General features: G+C 39.2%; 1 protein-coding gene across 2 annotated transcripts in view; it reads right to left on the bottom strand.

Annotated features, from left to right (window-relative positions):
• The window catches only part of LOC143856215 (uncharacterized), a 30195-nt gene extending 7194 nt beyond the window's left edge, over positions 1-23001 (bottom strand). For both annotated transcript variants that reach the window (XM_077366359.1, XM_077366360.1), the window contains exons 1-3: positions 22419-23001; positions 21728-21836; positions 5208-5322 (exon numbers count right to left, since the gene is read on the bottom strand). In XM_077366359.1, the coding sequence (XP_077222474.1) occupies positions 5208-5322; positions 21728-21836; positions 22419-22602 (408 nt within the window). In that variant the 5' untranslated portion in view covers positions 22603-23001. The remainder of the gene's footprint in view (positions 1-5207; positions 5323-21727; positions 21837-22418) is intronic.
• Positions 23002-23983: the final 982 nt, after the last annotated feature.

The following is a 23983-nucleotide window of genomic DNA, read 5'->3' as shown; positions in this document are numbered from 1 at the left end:
GATGAAGGATAAAGAAAAGAGCCAAAACTCTATCTCAAATTTCTCTCAAAAGAGAATCTCTCCAAAAATTTCAATTTCAAAACTTCTACAAATGAGAGGGAAAGAGGCTTTATATAGGCAGCCCTTAATACAACATGAGATGCCTAAAGTACCCCTAATGGAACAAAAAGAAAAAAATCACTAAGGACAATGACATCAAGTAAAATGTGTAAACAAGACATCACATATGAACATGCAAAGACACCTACACTAGGGATCATGTAGGAAGTGATGTGTATCAAGGAGATGCTCCTGCATCAAACTCTCCTTCTTAAAAAGAGCTTGTCCTCAAGCTCATACCTTCCGCCACATAAGGGAGCAAACAATTTTATCATTCCGCATCAAGAAACATATCCATTATCAGCAGCCGAAAGCCTGCTGACAATGCCTGATGTCATCTTGGCTGAAACACCACTTGCAGACAAAATTCTAATATCCTGAACTGATCTGGTTCAATTCCACACCGAACTACCCTTGACATTGTATCAGTCAACACGAATTGGGACGACAGCACTGAACTTTATGCAACATGGTACATAGCGATCTGCTCTTGCATTGGCACTCCGAGCCAGAAATGAAGCATTTTCGGCTGCATGGCGGTCCTGAGCATCTGCATGTACTGAGTTCAAATCACCCAGAATTAATTTTAACTGGTCTGTCCAACAGTTCCTGCACTGATGATTACTGCACGGGTGATTTCTACAAGTGGTAGTAACTGAGCGATCATATCCCCCTGCCATTCCGTAGTCCTCTATAGCGCTATTAGAGCAGCCATAACTGCAACATTTGTGATCCAATAACTGGGTATTGTCATCGAAAAAGGCAGAGAAAATACCTCAGAGGCAACCAGTTCTTTTGCATCAACAACTTGAAGAAGATGAGAAACTATGAGCAGAGAGGTGACAACAGACATTTGTGACTCTCTGATCTAGTTTGAAAACATCAAGTATGCCCTCAAAGTAGATTGCTGCAGTCAATCATTGTTCTATATTCAAATAATCAGTGTGATTTCAATATCTTTGTTCTTGAACTCCTTGGCATACAAAAGCAATGACCAAGTTTTTTGGCATCAACTTGCTAAATGCTCGACACTAAGTTGCATAGGCGATTCAGCTGCTGATCAGGGACGTTTTTTTAGAGCTTAATACTCTTCTGTAACAGCAAGTGTTCTAACCCACACTAAGTCCCTGAGCATTGACACTCATAAATTTCAAGCATAACACCACTAAGAAAAAACAATCTATGGCAATGGATAATAGGAGTATTATAACCAATTGAGGTGGCCTTGTTCAGGCCAAGGAAGAGTTTAAAAAAAATCACTCTAAGAGTGATAAAGGCCTTGGGAAGCTTCTCAATTTTGGATAAAATTTAGTCCCACGGTACTCATATCCTAAACACCCACTATGGATTACTAGCAACAATGCTTAGAGATGTGTTAAAACATGTCTGAACATGGATCAAAAAGCTTCCAAGAAACATAATATTGAGTAAAATCTCAAAATCCACTACAATCGAAGACTAGGGATGCAACTTGGGTCGGGCTCAACCCGAACCCGACGGAATCAACCCGATTTTGGCTCGGGTTGGGTTGGCATTTTCCAAGGTTGGATTGGGTTAGGGTTGGAAAAAGCCAACTCGATTTAATTTCGGCTTGGGTTAGGGTTGAGGCCTTGGCAACCCGACCCGAACCCGACCTACGTCCTCTAATTTTATCATGATTTTCTTAGGATTATGTTTTTTTTCGTGCATTTTTCTGTTCGGCCCTCGATGAACCCGAAACCAACCCGACTCAACCCGACCCGATTTGGAGGCAGGTTGGGTTAGGGTTGGCCTCAACCCGACCCGAGTTGCACCCCTATCGAAGACCTGCCAAAAGATAATAGGTTCAGCCACTTGGTCCACATTTAAACCATTCTATGTAGATCAAACTCTGAAACTGAAAACGAATTTTCTGAATTTGAACACCTTTCAACAGAGTATATCCACATCCATTGATCTCCAAGACTTGCTAAAATGAAGGAACCTAATAGTTTGCTCGAGCCTTTCCACAAGCAACATACATGCAACACTGATTCAGCCATCAAGTAGTGAGACAAAGTCTCTACAGCAGAATCTTCTTTGCAACTGCAAATTGGTGATTTTAAATCCTCTCTAAATATGTAGATCTAATTGGATGATTAAACCGATTTCAAATCATTCAATGACAACACAGACAAACAAATCACTACTCGATGGCACTCCATTTTAGCAAAGGAAACAACAAATTGTGGCAACCAAACCATAGGATATTGAATCCAACTCCAATGTTGAAGAACTTTTTGGAAAGTCTTTCAGTCACAAACTGCTATTGTATTGAAATTAGAAACTCAAAAGAGACCTTACAATGCTACCATTTCCAATGAGAGTTTCCAGCTAGTGTCAAAGCACTAAAACAGTAACATTCAGAGCTGAACATGAAGAGATGTGACTTTATATGTTTTACACAACTTCCAGCAAACATCAAACATGCAAAACCACGGAAAAGGAATCTCTAAGTCCATGCATCTGAGCATTGTTCCAATCGATCCAAGCACACTCCATTATGAGTTTTCAAATTAGAATGGAGACAAAAAGAGCATCCACATATATCTTTATAAGCACTAGGTTAGGGATCCATTCCAAATGAACTTCAATGGAGAATCTGCAATTAAGATCGGGAATCGGGAATCGGGAATCTGGAATCGGGAATCGGGAAAATTTTTGACAAATTTTCCAGGTCTTGAACGTCATAACCAGTTCCGAGTCATGAATTCTCAAAAAAAAATTTAACTTGATCCTTGCCACAAATTCAATTCGGAGCTCTATTCCACAAAGGATATAAATCCTTCCAAATATATAGGCAGTGGTCAAATTCATATACACGTCATTTCAGATGTCTTAGAATGGGAGGATCGGGTCCCCTAACACAAATTTCTGAAAAGCTCAAACAGATAGCATCGTTGAACTGTTCTTCTCAAGATCTAGAAGAGGCTCTCTTGGCATCAGTTCAGGTCATTCATCAGATGAATTCCTCGGACCAGATCTGAAACAAAGACACACTAAATGTCCAGATCTGGTTCGTGCTTGTTCTGTTTCTTGCAGCTCTTGCCAAGAGCAACTTTGACTTGAATTTTCTTCCAATTTCAAAATCTCAGTTGAATGTCTTGAATATAAACCATGAACTATAAACTTCTTACCAGGATTGATATCTGGATTAGAGTTTGATTCAGAAACTCCTAGCAACACACTCAGCAACGATCAGGTGCATGCACGAACAACATTGATCTGACTTTTATCTTCGTAAAATGTATCAAATTATCAGATCTCTACAAATTTTTTGCCCTAGGACTAGAAATTAAGAAATTTCTATAATCCAGCCCTGATACCAATTGACGCAGTTTGGATTTGGAAGCGTTCGTCAGCGATCTTGGAGATTGAATAGATCTGATTTTTTTCCTTTTTTTTTATTTTTTGTATAGAATGATAGATCTTGATCTACGCCAAGAGCGAGGGGACACACGAGCTCGATCAAGCGCGGAATCGTCGAATGCTTTGATCAATGGGACGAGCGAGGGGATGCACGAGCTCGATCAAGTGCAGAATCGCAGGATGATTCTTGCATTCAACAAGAAATGATGAAAAACATGGAAGAAAGATTAGCACTCCAATCTTCAAATTCCATAATCCTAAGTAAAGATGAAGGATAAAGAGAAGAGCCAAAACACTATCTCAAATTTCTCTCAAAAGAGAATCTCTCCAAAAATTTCAATTTTAAAACTTTTACAAATGAGAGGGAAAGAGGCTAGGCCCCTCTCTCACATTAATTTTCCTTTCTTCTTATGTTTATCACCTCTTAACTTTGCGTTCTCTTCAAATAAGTCCTTAATTCCCTTTTTCTTTATATTTTAAACTCGTTTCTTATTCTCTTTCATTCCGTTCTAGGTTCTAGGACGCTAGTTGGTGGTCTTACTTTATTTTTCCTATGTTTGTTTGGTATTCTTGACCCTTTGTTTGTCTCGGAACCGCATGTTGATGTATACGAAAGTGATTGTTGGTTGTTGTCAGTGGTGGATTGGTTGTTGATTATTGGTGTTGGACTTGGCTCTTGGTGTTTGTTGGTTGGTTGTGATTATTATTGGTGTTTGTTGGTTGGTTGTGATTATTATTGGTGTTGTAGGTAGTGGAGATATTGGTGATTGTTGGTCGTTGGTTGGTGGTGATTATTGTGGTGGTTGTTGGGGGTGGTATTGTCGATCACTATTGACGGCTTGTTAGTTGCTATTTGTTCTATTATTGATGATGTTTTTTGCAACTTGGTTGTGTCCTATTTGTTTTCATGCTGCTTTGGTGGTGGTGGTGGTGGTGATAGTCATCCCAGGTTGGTGATTGACCTTCGTTATTGTTGGTAGTTGCCAGATGTTTTATGACATTCCTATTGTTTGTGGATTGATATTGGGTTGATAGTGTGTCTACTCGTGTATTGGAGGTTGCTTGCTATTAGTGGTTCTCGGCATTATTGTTGTGGTCGCCGACTGTTGTTGGTTATTGTTATGGATCCAGTTGATTTGTCTTCGCAGGAAATGATCTCTCTTAAGGTTGATGTGGTCCCTTCTTCCACTCAACTTCAAGTTATTCCCACGTGGGCATGGAGAAGGAGAGGGAGGTTGTCAATGGTGGTCCCTAGGGATTAGAAACCCTAGGGCTCTGATACCATGTTGGAAAGGAAAATGAGAGAATAGAAAATATGAGATGGGAGAGCTCCCCCTCACTTATGTATTTATACAAAGGGAGAATATGTACAATGAAGATTATACCCTTTAGAGTAATTATCCATGCTAACAAAAAAAACAGAACTACATTTTCGTTTCAATTACTGACAACTCTGTATGCATAGATTTCTGTAATATTGTAGCCAAGCCCTAGCATTTCTGTAATCTTCCCAACTGCAGAACGAATTAATTGCACATGAAAAGTTGGATGAAAAGAATGGAAAAAAAGGAGTCCACACCACCTTTTATAAGTTATGGACCATTATCTATGATTTATTAGAGGTTGTTAAATAAACATTTAACACTCAAATCATTCCAGAAGATGCATTGCAAGTATTGGTAACAAAGCATTCAAAAGATATAAACAATTAAATTACTCACCCTGGACTTCAGTGCAGTGGGTCGACCTTTGGGAGTTCCAATCTGACCTAAAGTAGATTTGCTCGACTCCAGTTCCAAAGAAGGAAAAAGAGGAGTACCAGGTGGTGTAAGAAGCCTGCAAACAAAAGAAAAATCTTTGTTCTTAAAAAAATCTCTATAAGTCCTGATGCGCAAAGACACTTCTATTCTGACATAATTCATATCATGCAAAATCCCAGAGCACAAAACTCAATTTACCAAATATAAAAGAAATAAAATCCAATTCCAATATCGACGTGTTTCATCAAATGAGAACAGAAGTTAGTGGAGAAACATGAAATGCAAGGCTAACCATGAAACACATGGTTATTTTTCATCTCGTCAGGGAGTAATCATTTGCTCTACAGAAAGTAAGACGGCTCTTAATTTCTGAATTAACTTCAAAACAGAATGTTTTGAAGAACATAAGTCATTCATTGTGAACATTTAGCATTGGTCATTATTGTACTAATCAGGTCTGAGCTAAATAAATGTTAATAAAAGCAATCAATTCTGTCAAGTTTCCATGCAAAGTTAACAAGGCGCTGTTAATTGTGTAACCCATTCACTCCAGGTGACCTTCTTGAACTCTTAAAGATGAACTTGGCACTAAATCCCCTTAATTGCTAGTTCCAAGATAACAATGTCCCAGTTCCATCAGTCGTCGCAGTAGCATAAATCTTTTTCAGAAGTTCTATACATTACGAGAGGAGTTCTATACCTGACAATCCATTGATCAAGGCTTATCGATGATTTTGACTTTTGAGTACCTGCTTTCCTAACAACCATGCTTACCAACAGCACCCTTTGGTCAAAGAAAGAATCCATGTTCACCCAGCACATGCTCTAATAACACCTAGAAGATCCACTAACTGCTTGACAAAACAAGAGAAAAAATAAAATAAAATATGGCTCATGGCTTCTCACCAAAACTGTCTGTAATTGATATCGAGTAACTCTAGCATACGTAACTAAATCTCTATGCTACAGATGTAAATGGATGATTACATGTTCCAATAGGACTAAAGTCATGTCATCATTGCACTTAGTGACCAATACCATTTAGTGCCTTGGTCTTCTCCAAGAATGTCATTTCAACTATGGACATGGAGGCTAGGCAGGCGTCTCTAACAACAAAGGTGCCACACCCACAACTATCACACAATATTTCTTCATTCGTTTTTTAATTCCTTCTCTCTCTTTTTTGGAACTGATAAGGGAACTTTATAAGAGGAAAGGAAACAGATTTACGAAAGGGGCAAAGAGTGTGCCACATCTAAAACAGGCCTACATACATCCTACTTTTTCAGTGAAAGTCCATTGCCAATGAGTCCGCAACTTTCTATAGCCTCTGTAAGAGTCAAGGAGATTCCTCACTCTTTGCCAACTTCCAGATCCTATCTACAACAAGATATAGATGACGTGGACCAGAGCACAATGTAGATCCCATGAAACAGCTGTAAAAATGAATCGCAGCCGACACCGGTGAGGATGGCTCATGCTTCCACTTCATTTGAATCATTCAATCCAATCAGTCCCCAGGTTAACTTCAAAGTTCAACTCAATGACTGATGGCGAAGGAGGTGTCAATTTGGCCATCTTATCTGTGGATGTTCTATCATGGATGATTTCTTCCATTTTTTAAAAAGATCCTTGGCTCTGAAGCCTCTTTCCTAACAAGTGCCCAAGATAAAAAAACCCGCTTTTCACCTCAAGAAGGATCCTTCTTAGTGACATCCTAATCTCTTCAAACAAATTTCGGTTTTTTCATTCCAAATAAGCCACACCAGTGCATACCAGTGCATAAGGCATCACAACCCAAATGACCTCTCTCCGATAGGTACCAACGCCTCCACTCCTCCAAAATGTGAGAAGAGGCCCGGAAAAATCCAAACCACTTGAGAACCACATGCCATGTCTTCCGCACCAGCATGGTTTCAAATTTCGGTTTCAGAATGTGTTTTGGTCCTCACCGAAACCGAAATTTCGACCGAAATCCGCAGAAATCAAATTTACGGCAATTTTTTCTTGTATAGAATTTCGACTAAAATTTTGGGATAATATTAAATAATTAACAAAAATCAAGATTTTTGGGTAAATCCCTTAAATTTCGGACGGAGATTCAGGATAAACGAGATTTCGACGTAAATTTCGAAATTTCTGCCGAAATAAATAACAGTTTTGAGTAGTTACGATTTCGGTTTCGGTATGGACCGAAACCCGAAATTTTGGATTTCGGTCGAAATTTAAAACCATCCTCGCCAGTTTGCAATGGATGATAATCTGGTTGGCGCTTTCCCATCTTCTTTGCAAAACATGCGTCTATTGTCTAGATCTAAATTTCTTTCCCTTCAAGGTGTCGCATGGGCTAATCCTTTCCAAAATTGTCATACAACAACCTTGAACCATACAGGAAATAGGAGCCTTAAGTTTCCACAAAGAGAACTCGTCTTCCCTTACATTCTAAGATACTTGACTAATGATTTAATCAAAAACTAGCCTTGAGAATCGAGTGTCTAAACTCTTAGATCCACTTAAAAGATTGTTGTTCGTAGTATCCTAATCTCCATGAATGAAAGAAAGAGAAGAGAGAAAAGAGAAGAGATGGAGAAGAAAGAGTTGAATCTCTCTCTCTTTCTCAGAACATGTATTATACACAATGAAGCACGGGTGCGGGTGCGGGGTGCGGGGTGCGGGTGCGACACGACACGACACGGGTACGCGGGTACGTGATTTTCCAAAAAACTTGGGTGTGGGTGCGTTCGGGTGCGTTGAATATAATAATATTTTTTTATTAAAAAAAATTTTAAAAATAGGAAAGCAATCAAATAACAATAACATCACCATTCACCAAAATGGAAAATTCTAATATTACTCTTCATTTCATACGTGATTAAGTTCATCATTAAAGCACCAAAATAACATAAAGCACCAAAATAACATAAAGCATCAATGCATCATCAATCCTAGAAGTCAGTCGCTTCATCTCCAATATCGACAACATCGTCTTCTACGTCGTCGGTAAAACCAATGGACTCCAACTCCGGCTCATCCAAAGAAAGACTAGCAACTTCAAGTACCCCTACATCCTCGAAGGAATCAAATGTATCTCCACCTATGTCCCACACCTTTGTCTCTCCTTGCTTATATTGTGGAGTTTGTCTTGAGAGAAGCCGAAGATTGCTATGAACGAAAACCAAATCTTCAGCTCGTTGTGGAGTCATCTTGTTCGTCTTGAGAGAATACACAAAAGAGTAAGTGCTCCAATTCCTCTCGGCACAAGATGACGATGAAGGTTGCATAAGAATCTTCAAAGCTATGCTTTGAAGCATCGGGGCACATGTACCATGGATAGCCCACCACTCATGAGGCTTGATAGTGAACCGTTCATTGATGGAATCAACATTATTGAATAATCCGGACTTCATGGAGAATTGCGGGAACTCCACATTAGCTCTTGTGCGGCCCGAGGAATTGGTGAAGTACCTCTTGAAGCACTTCATCCTCTTGGTATAAATTTCTGCATCCTTATGTGGAGGCACCCGACTTGAATCTTCACTAAGCCATTGCTCACTATAATACATTTAAGAAAGAAAAAACTAATTTAGCTTCAAATTTCAAGTCAAAAGTTAGAACTTAGAAATAAACATAAATAACTACTAATCCAAATAAATTTAAAGTCACCTAACCTTGGATTCAATGAATGAGCCAAGCAATGAAGTGGAGTGTTGCTCTTGTTCCAACGAGCAACAAGAATCTCGTGCACCACGTCAAAAAATTTGGACTCCTCTTCTTTCCTCTTTCCTTCCTTCCTATATATTGCCGCCCTTTCTCTATCATGGTATCCCACAAATCATAAACCAAGTGAAGGCAAGGCGTATCCGTGTCACACTCTCTAAGCATGTCATAGATGGGGGATGTAAATGCAAGTATGTAGTCGATAGAATCCCACCATACGTCATCTAACACCTTCTCTTTTACAAACCTCGATTTTCCCATGTCATCCTCCCTATAACAAGTTCATTTGTCGCTAATAACCATTGCTTGAAGACCTTGCTTTAAGAGTTTCAATCTCTTAAGCATAACAATAACACTCGCAAATCGAGTCTCCGCCACGGCAAGCAACTTCAAAGTGTTGAACTCGTTGAATATGGGCTAGTCTCATGGAATGATTCATTATGAAATTCTTAATGATGCTAGCATCTCCCGAAACATCATTTATCCAACTGCATTCGTCATATGTAACTTGATTTGCTTCCACATTCTTCGCCGCACATATGTTCTTCAAAGCAAGGTTGAGGGTGTGCACCACACATGGGGTCCAAAAGATGGAAGGAAATTGTGCCTCAATAAGTTGCCCGGCCGCCTTGCAATTTGCGGCGTTGTCGGTAATTACTTGGACAACATTTTCATGCCCAACTTCCATAATTACCTCCTTCAACAAGTTGGCAATGAAATATTTGTCCTTTGTCTCCCCCGAACAATCTACCGCCTTGAGAAACATAGGCCTACCCTCGGTTACCGCCATAAAGTTAATGAGAGGCCGCCTTTGTGAGTCACTCCATCCATCACTAACAATGCTCACCCCTTTATCCTTCCATGTCTCTCTAAGGAGTTGCAACAACCTATCAACATTTGCCCTCTCTTTTTTTAGTAGAGTCGTTCTTAGCAAGTTGTACCTCGGAGGCAAATAACCGGAAATTAGATTGTTGGCCGCATAAGAGTATGAACTCGCATAGTGTGGGTTCCTTGCTAGGTGAAATGGCAAGCCACCGGAGTAAAACATCCGAGCAATCTCGCCATGTAGGTGATCGCGGGCCGCCATGTTAAATGCCTTTTCAATAGCACCCACACTTCCACTTGGACCACTTGTCTTCCTCCTCTTTAGATCAAAACTTTGAGGGACAAACATACTACTTGGGCAACTCAATGATCCACTACTTGATGATGGCGGCAATGGCACTCTCTTGGGAGCATTTTGCTTCATAGCCTCCTTGCATTCTTCCTCCAACCTTTGCATTCCGAGTAGGTCATTTGCTTTCACCTTAGGACACGCTCTGATTCCTTGTCCTGACACCTTCAACAAGTGCGCTCTAACCCTTGTGTAGGAGCTATTCCAACTCTTATGACAAAAATTACATTCCCATCTCGCATTCCCTCCACCCTTAGGATCTTTATCAAATCTAGTGGCATACCTCCATAAGGGCTTCGAGAGGTCTTCATCAGTAGAAGTAGAAGGTGGTGCATTTGTGGCTTGGGCGGCGCTACTAGCCCCGGATGAAGACATTCTATTAAAAGAACAAACACAAATTTAGTAAGCAAATAAGGTTATTGGACTCCCAATCAGTTCACAAGACTCATAATCTTATATCTTGATGGTCTAAAGTCTAAACCCTAAGCCCCTAATTGTGAGCCCAAATCAAGTTATTGGAGTCAAAATTAAACATAATTTTGACTCCTAAAATCAGTTTTGGGCTCCCAATCGATTGTCACAATCTTAAATTAACATGGCCCTAAAGGGTAAAGGCTAAAGCCCTAACGACCTAACCCTTCTAATTGAGCCCAAAACGGATTTTGGGGGTTAAAATTAAACATAATTTTTTACTCCTAAAATCAGTTTTGGGCTCCCAATTGATTGTCACAATCTTAAATTAACATGGCCGTAAAGGGTAAAGGGCTAAAGGCTAAAGCCCCAATGACCTAACCCCTCAAATTAAGCCCTAAAGGGCTCCCAATTGGATGTCACAATCTCAAATTAACATGGCCTGAAAGCTCACAATTGGAAATTTGGGATTTAGGGCTTTAGGCCCTAAAGCCCTAAATCCCAAATTCCCAATTGTGACCTCCAAACTGAAAATCAGTTTAGGGCTTCAAAATCACAATCCATTTTAAGATTATGCCAACCGATTGTGAGCTCCAAATTGATTTTTATGTGACTCACAATCGGTTAGGGCTTTAGGGTATTTTTTAGGGCAAATCACAAATAAAAATAATGCAAATAACAAATTAAAATAAAGGAAAGAGAGAAAGGGAGTACAGATACAAAAAAAAAAGAGTAGAGAGAGATACAAAGAGAAAGAGAGAAGTAGATATACAAAAAAAAGAGAGTAGAGAGAGATACAAAGAGAAAGAGAGAAGTAGAGAGAGAGAGTACCTTTAAGTAGGGTTAGGTTAGGCCGTTAGGGCTCCGACGGTGGCGGAGGCGATGGTAGTAGTTGCAGACTTGCAGGGAGAGAGAGGAGAAACCGAGAGGGAGAGGAGAAAAAGAGAGAAGCCCGAGAGAGAGTGAGACAGGAGAGTTGCAGGGAGAGAGAGAGAGAGAGAGGGGAGAGTTGCAGACAGAGAGAGGGTGAGGGACGAGACAGAGAGGGTGAGGGGGAGAGAGTTGGGTGAGTGAGGGGGTTTTAAAACCCCTTTTCTAATTTAAACCCCCGCCCCAAATTGTTATTGGCAGCCCTCTTTTTTTTGGTTTTTTTTTTAAACACTTAAAAATGTGTCGGGTGCGTCGGGGTGCGCACCCCAACCGCACCCGACACGCACCCGACCGTAAAAATTAGGAAAAAAAAAGGTTTTTTAATCGGGTGCGCACCCGGGACGCACCCGTGTAGGATACGCACCCGATACGGGTACGCGGGCCATTTTGAAGCACCCGTGCTTCAGAGTATGTATGTGACTAGGGTTCATGTACAATGACTAAAATACCCCAACCAGGTTATGTAATTACAACGCTACGTCTAACACTCCCCCTCAAGCTGGAGTATATATATCATACATCCCCAACTTAGTACACATCATTTAACCTTGCTATGCCTAGAGGTTTAGTAAACATGTCAGCTATCTGATCTCCTGATCTACTGAAAATAGTACAAATCGCATTTTTCCGAATACTTCGACGAATGAAATGACAGTCCACCTCAATGTGCTTCGTCCTCTCATGAAATGCGAGATTGGATGCAATATGAATTGGTGCCTTATTATCACAATGCAGTGAGGCTGGCAATGAAGGTAAGCCAATCTCTGATAAAAATGATCTCAACTAAATTAATTCACCACATGTACGAGCCATGGCCCTATCCTCTGGTTCTACAATTGACCTAACTACCATATCCTGCTTTTTACTTTTCCATTAAACCAAGTTGCCCTCAATAAAGGTGCAGTACCATGTAGTAAATCTCCTGACTGCAAGAGATCATGCCCAGTCTACATCAATATATCCCTATATTCTCTTATGATTATACTTTCGGAGGAATAGTCCTTTACCAGGAGTTACCTTCAAATGTCTCAAGAACTGGGTGACTGCCGTCCAATCAGATGTACGTGGTGAACTCATGAACTGGCTAACTACACTGGCTGCAAATGAGATGTCTAGACAGGTCATAGTAAGATAAATCAGCTTCCCAACAAGTCGTCTTTATCTCCCAGGATCTACTAGTAACTACCCCTGATCAAGGAATTTGACATTGGTCGACCGCCGAATAGACTTCTGGTCGATTTTTTATTTCCCAGCCCATTGGCTCACGGTAGACTGCCGCACCTCAGTCAACCGTGCTCAGCCGATCAAGCAACCCTCGGTAGACCGCAATACACATGATTTTGCCAATTTTTCTTCTTTCATTTTCCTTCCCATTGGGACTTTGGTCTATTCTATTTGCCTTATTGTTTGACCTTATTGGGAACCTTATTTAGCTCTCTTTTTTGCCTCTTATGAACCTATGCTAGGATTGGATTTTTACAATCTAATTAAATTGAAAATGCTTCATCTTCAACTTCTTCTTCATCACTTCAATTCCTTTGACTCCTTGGATCTTCTAAGGATCCTTTTGCGCTTCTTGACGTTCCATTGATGGCTCCAATCACCATGATCCAAGCTTCCTTACTTTGGTCAAATGAACATATAAATCTACAACTTAATGAACAAATTCATTAGTAATTGAAAATCGCTTGTGTTTGGAAATTGGAATCATCAAAACAAGATGGAAGATAGCCAAGGGTTGAGCCATTGGGCTAACAATCCCACCAAAACCCCCACACTCGATTCTCGAGATTCATGGGCCGTTTTGCGAAGATCTTCGATCCGAACCTTCCCTTCGCATCTACTCTCTCTTAGAGGATGAACCACGCCTTCGCTATCACTCCTCGCTACCGCACGCCGCGGAATAATCTGAATGAATCGACATGATTCGATGAATTGGATGATTTAGAAGATGAATAATTTACATTTTACATTAACGAATTTTGGAACTCATCAATATGAGATAGAACTGGATGTTGTGGTATGTAGAATAATAATTCACCTGTCTAGCTCGCAAAGGAGTTGTGGATACTACTGTACGAACATCACATGCTGGATACCTCACGCGTAGACTTGTTGAAGTAGTTCAACACATTGTTGTACGTAGAACAGATTGTGGCACTATCCGAGGTATTTCCGTGAGTCCTCGAATGGGATGACGAAAAAAAAAACATTTCTCCCTCAATTTATCATCTCTCCTCCAATCACAAAAATGTAAAATGTGCATCTCAAAATCACTCCTCCTTTGTCATCAATAAAAAGGTGGGGTGAGGGAATTTTTCAAAACACTTAAGGGTTTTAATGATATGCAATGTTTTACTTCCCCCTTAGTCAAGGAAGACTCCAAAAGAACAACTCCCCCTTTTTTATTAACAAATGAAAATAAGAGGGGTTTTTACAAAAAAAGAGGTTTTAATGACTGAAATCAATCTTATACTACCCCTTTGTCAAAAAAACTCCTCCTATCTAGACCAAAAGACAATTCAAGAGAGATTTTCAAAAAACATAAATGCCAAGGGTTTTTAAAAATTACATTTTAGGGTTGAACCTTGATCTTTTGAAAACAAATCATTAAAAGATTTTCAATATTAAAGCACAAGCCCAAAAATTTAAGATAAAGTCATGAATAGATTCATGTGAGGGATTTGGGAACCCAAGCTTTCGTGATTCCTCCACTCTCTCTAACCCACTTAGATTCACATTGAGATTGGTAATGCCCATGAACAACACAATAGTGACATCTAATGGATAGGTTAGCATGACTAGATGCATCAAAATACATATGTTTAGGCTTATATTTAGCCTTTTTAAGAATGAAGTCTATTATTTTATCACCACTCATAAATCCATGAAGACATATTCTTAACCTTTCATTTTCATTTTGAAGATGGTTGATTTCTTTTAAGAATTCATTTCTCTCATCTTCAAATCCTTAGGAAGAACTTGCCACATTAACATTATTTTGAAACTTAACAATTTGGCAAGTTCGTTCATCCAAATTACCCTTAAGGTTTCATTACCAAGTTTTAGATTTGCCAATTCATTTTCAACTTGAATTTTGGATGTAGATTCATTTCTTAAGACTTTAAGTTCTTTTTCCATTTTTGAAATTGATTTCTTAAGACTTTTACTTTTAGAAATTTGTGTGTAGAGTTTCACATACTTCATCAGATGACATATCTACCATCACTACTAGAGGAACTACTAAAAGATTTATCATAAGAATTTACTTGATCCTCATGGGTGATTGCCATGAAGCCAAATTCTTCTCTTTTGCTTTCTTTTTCAATTGAGATTTTGCTTGATGAGAAAGTACTACAATCATTGCTCCAAGGGGAGACTAGTCCCTTTTTCTTCTTCCAATCTTTCTTCTTACGTCTTGAGAAGGATCGCCTGTAGAGAGGACATTCTGGTCTTATGTGTCATAGTTTTTTGCACTTGTAGCACCAGCCTCCTTTAGGACTTTCTTTTTCTTTCTCCTCCCTTTTTCTTTCTTTGTTTCTTCTTTCTTGCTTACTTTTCTTTCTCCATAGACTCTTGAATTTTTTTCTCAAGGCTTCTTCTTTGTCACTATTCACCTCAATTGATGAAGATGAATCGGCTTTGGTGGCTTTGAGTGCTAGGGGCTTCTCTTTTTCTTTTTCTTTTGGCTTCTTCTCTTGTCGACTCTTGATGAGCATCTCATGAGTGATCAAACTAGCTCCTCAAATGTGAGCTTAGAAATATCCTTAGCTTCTAGAACGGTGGTCACCTTTAGATCAATTATCCCAACTTGGAGGAAGTGACCTAAGCAATGTGCTCACCAGTTCATCGTTAGGATATGACTTACCAAGATTAGGTAATTCATTAGTTATATTTGTAAAACGGGTATACATTTCGAAAACACTTTCATTTGGATCCATTCTAAAGAGTTCATTATTGCTTTTCAACTAGTTTATTTTGGAATCCTTGACTTGAATGGTTCCCTCATGGGTAACCTCAAGGGTATCCCAAATAAGCTTGGCGGAATCACAAAGTGCGACTCGATTAAACTTGACTCGATTAAACTCCTCCAGAGACAAGGCACAAAATAAAGCATTAATAGCCTTATAATTCAAGTTTGCTTGTCTTTTCTCATACAACATTCCATTCCTCAAATGGTTTGGAAGGTGGGGTGTACCCAACATTTGTTATATGCTAAATATCTGCATCTAACGATAGAAGATAGATGTGCACCCTAGCCTTCCAGTGTCCATAATTGGACCCATTGAAGAAAGGAGGCCTAGTTGTGGAGTGGCCTTCCAGAAATCCGATGATAGTTGCCATTTCACAATTAGACGGGCTGCAAATGATCTTTCCCTTTTATATTTTGACAATCTCTACTAAGAAACCCAGCCCAAATTACACTTCCCTCCACCCTCTCAAAACAGTCCATACATCCCTTTCCCTACCAACCCCATAGAGATCTCGATAAGCATCACACATGCGATGCTGCCCACCAGAAATTCCTCCGAAAACCTAATCTTCTCTCTGGTTTACTCTAAAACTAATCCGACTCACATTCAACAACTATTGACAAATTGACCACCATGCACCCACTCTGTTAGGCAACTAATTAAAACCCACCCACCCAACCCCCTCGTATTTACGTATCTCTTTCCCCCTTGTAAGGTATTGGAGCCTTCTACCTGGAAAAAAAATCACTTTGGGCCCTCTCAACACTTTAGACCACTTACAAAGGGATTTTGAAGAGGGATTTGAAGTATGTTAGGAGCCTAGAGAGGGCAACTCTTATGATTGAGATTTGAATTTTAAGCCTGAAATTGCCTCAAACAACCTACGAACAACCAGGAAAATCTTACCTGACAAAACCAATCTCTATGTAGTCAAGAGTCCGTGGAAAATATTTCATTGCATTGAGCTCCCTTCATAGTCTTTCAAAATTCACACATGAGGCCTTCAAGCGTTTTCATGCAAATAACATACTAAAGTATCTCACCCTTCAAAGCCGTTAGCTCCACAATGTGCCTAGAGCCCTAGACGTTTCATCTAAGATCAATCCCTTAAGGGGCTAAAAATGCTTTTAAATGACCATGGCCCAATCCTCAAGTTCTGGAAACAGGCTTGCCATGTGCAAGGATTCAGAATAGCTCCACAATGCCCCTAGAGCCCTAGATATTTCATCTAAGATCAATCCCTTAAGGGCTAACAATGCTTTTAAAGTGACCACGCCCAATTCTCAAGTTCAACAATATCTTTGAGATGGCACATGTCATTTCTATTAGTTTTCTTCCATAACTGGTCAAAAAAACAAAATGGTCCATTGTCTAGGTGAATTGTACCAAGCAAAGTGTTTATTCCTTAGGTAAACCTGGCTTAGGTGGCACAACTAGGAGATAACCTAGGCTCCAGCTAAGTGATTGGGAGTGGTAAGGACTACCTATGGGTGAGTAAAATGGGATATTTTCCTTAAATGACCAAAATGATCATATGTTAGGACTTATCATCTCATAAAAGCATCATCCATGACCTCTTTTATAAAATGCCTCAATCAGAATTGTATCAATACCTTTCTTGAAATTCTCTCTAAATATGTATTTTCTATGTTTCACCAGACTTGGATGGTAGGGGTGCAACTTGGGTCCGGTCAGGTTGAGCTTTTGCTAAAAACTGAATTGGAATCAAGTTGAACCAGACCTGATTACATGGTAAAAGCTCAATCCAAATACCCAAAAATTGACCCCAGTTTCACCCCTATTAATGGGTGGGATTTTTCTTTTTCATTTTCTTTTTTGCTTATTGGTCATGGGTGATATACTGATATGATATTTTGGTTTTCTTTTTCCTAGTCTATTATTTTTATAGCGCTTGCTAGCTTGTATGTAAATCTTTGATTCTCTATACGTCATTTAGAAAAGCATGCAACGTTTTTCATGCAACCAACCATGAACAATATTTGTGACAAAAAGTAAATTGTTCTCTAGGCTTGTTCTTGCCCATACATTGTGAGCACATGTATGCGTGTTTCTTGGGGGATTGGGTAGAGGCGGGTCAGTGTTTTGACCATTATTTCAAAATGTGGATGTGGATCAAAACGCGGCCAAAGAAAATCCTAGTTGAATTGGCATGATGCAGTCTAGTACTCAGTTGACGTGGCTGAGTACTCGATAGATGCGGTCACAAATTGGGAGAGTCAAGGAATTTTGATTGACTTTGTAGGGCAAAACACGGACTCGGACCACAACGTGGACAAGGCAAAAGGGAATCGACTTGAGGGAGTCAACGATGACGCGAGGGAGTTTTGAAACTATAGTTTAGACTACCATGCAGGCAATAAATGTTGTTCCTATAAGCATTTAATTTCAAGCAGCTCGTTCATTGACTAGAATTCATGATCTCAAGTTTCGACATCATAAAAGTTGGCCCACTATAGTCTAATCTACACTAGTGTAAACTTCATGTCCAGTTTTCTACACGAACCAAAGGATCATGACATGATTCCAATCCAAGGATTTAAATGTCGGTTTCGGCCACCATCGAAACCGAAATATTTCGGTTTCGGTGGAAATTTTGGCCGAAATCATGTAAAAACTTGACAAAAAATTCGGTTTTCTTAAAATTTCCACCAAAACGTACAAAATTTAGGTGGAAATTTTGATAATTTCAGTGGAAATCGTTACATTTCGGTGGAAATCTTTTACATTTCCGTAGAAATTATGTAAATAAGAATGAAAAACGAAATTTCAGCCGAAATTTCAAATTTCAGATTTCGGCGAAATTTCGGGGAAAAATCATGTAAAAATCCGATTCAGTGGCTCTAATACCATAGGCTCTAAATTTAAAACGGATTTCGGCCGAAATTTAAAACTATGTTCCAATCTTCAACGATCACATCATAGGCTCTAATACCAATTGCTGAGTTTACATGTACTCGAAAAGAAATTTCAAAAGCAATGATAGCAACCTGGCAAACTACAAAACAAGATCACAAAGAACATAACAAATTAAAGGGGAGCTTCTACAACAGAATTCATTAAAAACAAGATATGGGAATAACACAATAAACAACTATTCATGACAGATTTCCTTAAACATTTAGAAATTATAGAATTTACATGAAAAACAAATATATATGGAAAATTTATGCTTGGGTGGTGCCTCTCAATGAGAATTTTAAATATATAATGAATGGGTCATATGCATCAAAAGTGTACTTCTAGACTAGAAGTAAACATCTAGATGCATACGATCCCTTCATTATCAATTCTAAATTGCCCTTATGATGGGTATCTTGCTTATTACAAAGATATTTCAGATCTCCTTGAGACAGTGGAGTCATTCCAACTAGATAGTCAGAGAGAGAGAGTGAAGGAGAGATCTACTCTTATATATCTCCATTATGTGTCCATAATGTTGTTTCCAAAAAAATCTATCAGACAACAAGAATGGGTAAAAATAACATTAAGACTTAATACTAAATTTTAGTATTTAACAAAAAAGTAGAGGGATTTTGGTTCAAAAACTCTGGTCAAGGGAGCTTTTAGTAATTTTACCAATAAAATTACTACATTCCTTCGCTTAGATGTCCAAGTGGGGAGGTCAAGCGGATCGAGAAGATTTAGAGGAACTACCTAGCTCACCTCTCTCATATGTGTATGGGATTTGGGGCATCCCAGCTCCGCCTCGTCTCTGCTGCTTTGGATATATCGCGTTCCAATACTAGATCTTAATGATCAACCATATGATAAATTGCAAGGTTATCATTGTAGATCACTATGCACTCTGTGTGGAGGCAGGGGAGTTTATCGATCACATGTTCCTTCACAGAGGGTTGCTAGAGTTATTTGGAGCAGTATTTTGAGGAGATTTAGGATGGTTTGGGTATTTCCATCTCGGCTATTTGATATTATTGATTCATGGTTCTTCGTGCTGTGGTCAAGGAGAGGGAAGATTTTATGCAGACTTGTGTTGTTGGCTACTCTTTGGATTCTGCGGAAGGAGAGAAATGCTTGCTTTTTCAAAAATGTCGTGAAAAGGCCACCCTATTTGTACACTTTCGCTAGTGATCTCTTGGGCTAAGGCCCTATTGTGCCACGATTTTGTCTCTTTCATGGACCTGAGGCATTTCTGGGAAGATATGTTGGAATAAGGAGACCCTTGGTGGAGTCTCCCTAACCCCCGACTTTGTGACGATGGATTTTGATATATTGAGCATTGGGAATCCTGGGTCGGATGGCATCAGGGGCCTCCTTAGAGATGAGTCAAGCCACGCCCAATGGTCTTTCTTTGACCCGATTCAAATGAAGTTGAGGTCAAGGTTGTGTTGCAAGGAATCTAATTCATAGCGAGAGGCGATTTGGACAAGCTAATTGTGGAAGGGGACCCCTTTACTGTCATTTTATGGCACGAGGGGAGAACCCCCTTTCATTGGAGGTTTGGGGAATTGATCACTCTGTCTTCAGCTGTCAGTATGCAATTAGTTGGTTGTGTGCTATTGATAGTCTATGTTGATGACATCATCATTACTGAGATTTAGTAGGGATCTAGAAATTGAAGACCTTCTTGCAAAAAGAGTTCTCTACCAAAGATTTGGGTCGTCTTAGATACTTCTTGGGCAATGAAGTAGCGTATTCTACCAGGGGGATTTCCCTCTCACAGACGAAATATGTCTTGGACTTACTTGAGGAGACAGGTTATCTTAGAGTGAAACTTGCCTCAGTTCCCATGGACCCAAATGTAAGATTACTTCCTGAAGAGAGAGACTTGTTAGATGACCCTAGCAAATACAGGAGGCTGGTTGGTAAACTTATCTATCTTACAGTCACTCACCCAGACATCTCCTTTGATGTTGGTGCCGTCAGCCAACATATGAGTTCACCTCGTACTTCACATTGGGCAGCAGTTCTTCAGATTTTTCAATACTTGAAAAGTGCTCCAGGTAGAGGGTTGTTGTTCAAGAAATATGGACATCAGAAGATAGAAGGGTACACAGATGTAGATTGGGCAGGATCTCCAGCTGACAGGAGATCTACCACAGGGTATTGCACATTTGTAGGAGGTAACCTTGTGTCATGGCGAAGTAAGAAGCAGGATGTTATCTCTAAATCTAGTGCAGAGGCTGAATATATAGCTATGGCCCACACAAGTGGAGAGCTTATTTGGTTACGCTCTCTTTTGTCAGATATTGGTTTTCCTCCATCATCTCCTTCTCAGTTATATTGCGACAACAAGGTTGCGATTCACATTACCACAAATCCAGTCTTCCATGAGAGGACTAAATATATTGAGGTCAATTGATATGCATAATGTTCACTAGATAGGTGGACCAATTAGCAGATATGTTGACCAAGCCATTGAACAAAGCAAAATTAAGTGACGTTTGTAGCAAGCTATGAATGTTTGACATTTATATTCCAGCTTAAAGGGGAGAGTTAATTGTAAGTATATGCCTAAGGGGGATATTGGTCGTGTGTAAAATTCTCTCTTCATATAAATACATTAGTGGGAGTTTTCTCTAACTCACTTTCTTCTTCTCCATCTTTTCTACAACACAAACTTAAAACCCAATCTTAAACCATGTTGTGCTTCTACAAAAAGAAAATCACCCCCTCCACAAATCATGTGAATAAAGAGCGTTTTCAATTAATGAATTCATTTAGACTCGGGTGGAAAGGTAGAGACCTATGTGGCAAGGCTACTGGAAAAAGGATTGTAGTCAAATGGCTAATATTGACTATGAAGGAACCTTTCGCCTACCGCCATGCTAAAGTTCATTAGGATTTTATTGGCAATAGTATCACCCTTCGACTAAGCACCCAAGCATCAATATTTGTTATTTTCTCTCTTTGACATGTACATAGGGGTGCAACTCGGGTTGATTTTTCGGAATTCAGGTTGAGTTTTTACCTTAAAATCGGGTTGGATTCGGGTTGATTCCAATTCAATTTTTAGCAAAAAGCTCAACCCGACCCGAACCAAGTTGCACCCCAACATGTACATCCTTCATCCTTGAACTTCATTTTTATGCATTGCCTCTTTTCGCTACCAAATTATGTTTTCTAGGCAAAAAAACTCAATAACAAAAGAAGACTAATCATATAATACAAACTAAAATACAGAAATAAATTGATTTAACACTCTAACAAACCCAGCGCCACACAAAATTATGTAACCCTTGAACTATTAAATTTTCAATGATTCTCAACAAATAAACAAGATGTTTCTACATTACCAATCATAATCATTTTTTTCCTCTTCGGAATTCAGGAAATCATCAGAAGCAGCCTTGGATGGTGTCGATGACACTACCTTGAATAAGGGAGAAGTGCCCTGTTTTGATCCTGTCATGGTGAAATATCAGTTAGATGAAAAAAAAAAAGGAACAAAATCTAACATTTAAAGAAACCACTCTAGTCGTATAAGACTGTAACCTTATCAAAGATTAAAAACTGTGCAATGCTGACAGAATACAGAGGAAATTCCACAAATACTATTTGAAAATGAAAAGGGAAATGAAGTTGGAATGAAATTTCTATGAAATTCGATAAGAAACAAAAGAGAACTGAAGAAAGAAGCAAATAAAATCGGTTCGAGCACGACAATTATAGTAACTGTAAAACAAGATTCAAGACTGCGTTTTTTTTCTGAAATTTTTTAAATGCGGAAAATTTCCCCAATGCAATCTTGAAGATGAAAATGACGGCAAAATCAAACAAAAAAAAACTCAAAATTCCAACAATATCTCAAATCATGAACGAACAAGATCGATTGGTTCACGACGCAATTTGGCATTCACTGACGGATCCAATCTAATAAAAACAAAAATGAGAGCAACGGAAACTAATCGTTTACAGCATTTTAAAACCTAAAATCTCAGAAAGCAACTGATCTACCTCAAAGCCAAATAACAAATACAACCTTACCTAAAGGAGAATCAAAATCGTCAGGGCTATGCAGAAGCAAGAGATTATTCCCCTCCTTCTCACGTTTTCGCATCTCTAAAAACAACGCGAGCTCCTCTTCCTTCTCCTTCATCACCGCACCAAGGTTTCTCCCTTGCCTCTGTTTCATAGACGTTTGTTCTTGAGCCCTAAAACTACGATTCATTGCTAAATCCAAACTGAATCCAAATCCAACCTCTATATCCTAAAAAAACAAAAACTTAAACGTTATCTGACCTAAACCCTAACTCTCATCTATTCCTTCAAACCACACCCATATCTAGAAGGAAAAATGTAGAGATGGATCTGAAATCGAGCTCCAAAGCATCGGCATTTCGTGTTTTTCTCCTGAATCGAACTCTGTAATGAAAAGAAAGAAAGCTGACCGATCTCCGACATGAAAACGTAACAATCATCCAATCTCTTTCTAACAAAACGAGTCCGTTTCTGGAAAAAAAAAACCCGTTACCGTTTTCGTCCGACAGAGATCAGGGAAAATGAGATGCGGAGCTCCGTTTGTGTTTTTTTTAATTTATTGACGGGACCTCTCTCTCTCTCTCTCTCTCTCTCTAGCTGTTTGGATGCATGGAAAATGTTTGTGAAAATGATTAAAAAAATGTAAAGTTTTATGTAAATTATTTATAAAGGGTAGTGATTTGAATATTATAAAATAAGGGGTGTGAGGTGAGAGAAAATGTCTTTTAAGACAAATATACCATTTTTTTACTTTTTCTTTCTTACTTTCGTTTTTTACTTTTTACACTGTTTTTTTTTTTTACTGTACTCTTCTCAAACGAGCCCCTCTTCTCGGTGGAGAAACGAGACTTCTCACCGTCGTACACCGGTGTCAATCTCGCTGACGCACGACCTACTCGCCGGAAAGCATCCCCTCTTGCCGGAAATCAGTTTCTTCAACTATAGAAAGGTAATTTTTAAACATTTCATCTAGGATTTTGTTAATTTTGGGTTTTTTTCGTGATGGGTTGGATCTCACACACCACGAACCATGTTTGTTGGTATCTGAACCTGTTTTAAGTACCTCTTTAGTAGTTTGTGAGAGGGATTTGCATAAGTATGTAGTTTTGAAGCCTTTGAAATGCTTTGCAAGGGGTTTCATTTGGATGGATTTAGAAATTTTAAGGTTTTAATAGGCAGGAATCATTAATTGTTAGAAACAAAATATTTTGATATAGGGTTTATAGGTTTTCAATGGTTGGGCTTTGATTTTGTATTTCAAAGGGTTTCGTTGAGGGCTTTAAATGGGAACAATGAGTAGGAAAATCAGAGGAGATCTAAATTCCAAGGGTAGGAGAGAAGAGTATGGGCATGGAATAGTCCTGACCAATTTCCAATCATGTCTTTTTATAAGTCCCCTCTCCTCTTGGGCAATCTATCACCTGGTGCCAAAGTGTGGCATGTCCGTATCCCTCAAAGAGGAGAAGCTTTCAGTTCCTGGGAGCAACAAATAACATTCTAACTTGCAATCATAACCAAAATAGGAAGATCCATCTGGCAAATTGGTGAACTCTTGTACGAAGGCAGCATAG

Source organism: Tasmannia lanceolata, unplaced genomic scaffold (assembly GCF_043159265.1).
Source record: "Tasmannia lanceolata isolate RefF3 unplaced genomic scaffold, GAP_Taslan_0.1 ptg000023l, whole genome shotgun sequence".
Lineage (NCBI taxonomy): Eukaryota > Viridiplantae > Streptophyta > Magnoliopsida > Canellales > Winteraceae > Tasmannia > Tasmannia lanceolata.
The sequence above is the reverse complement of the archived record's forward strand: the minus strand, read 5'-3'. Positions and strand labels throughout refer to the sequence as shown.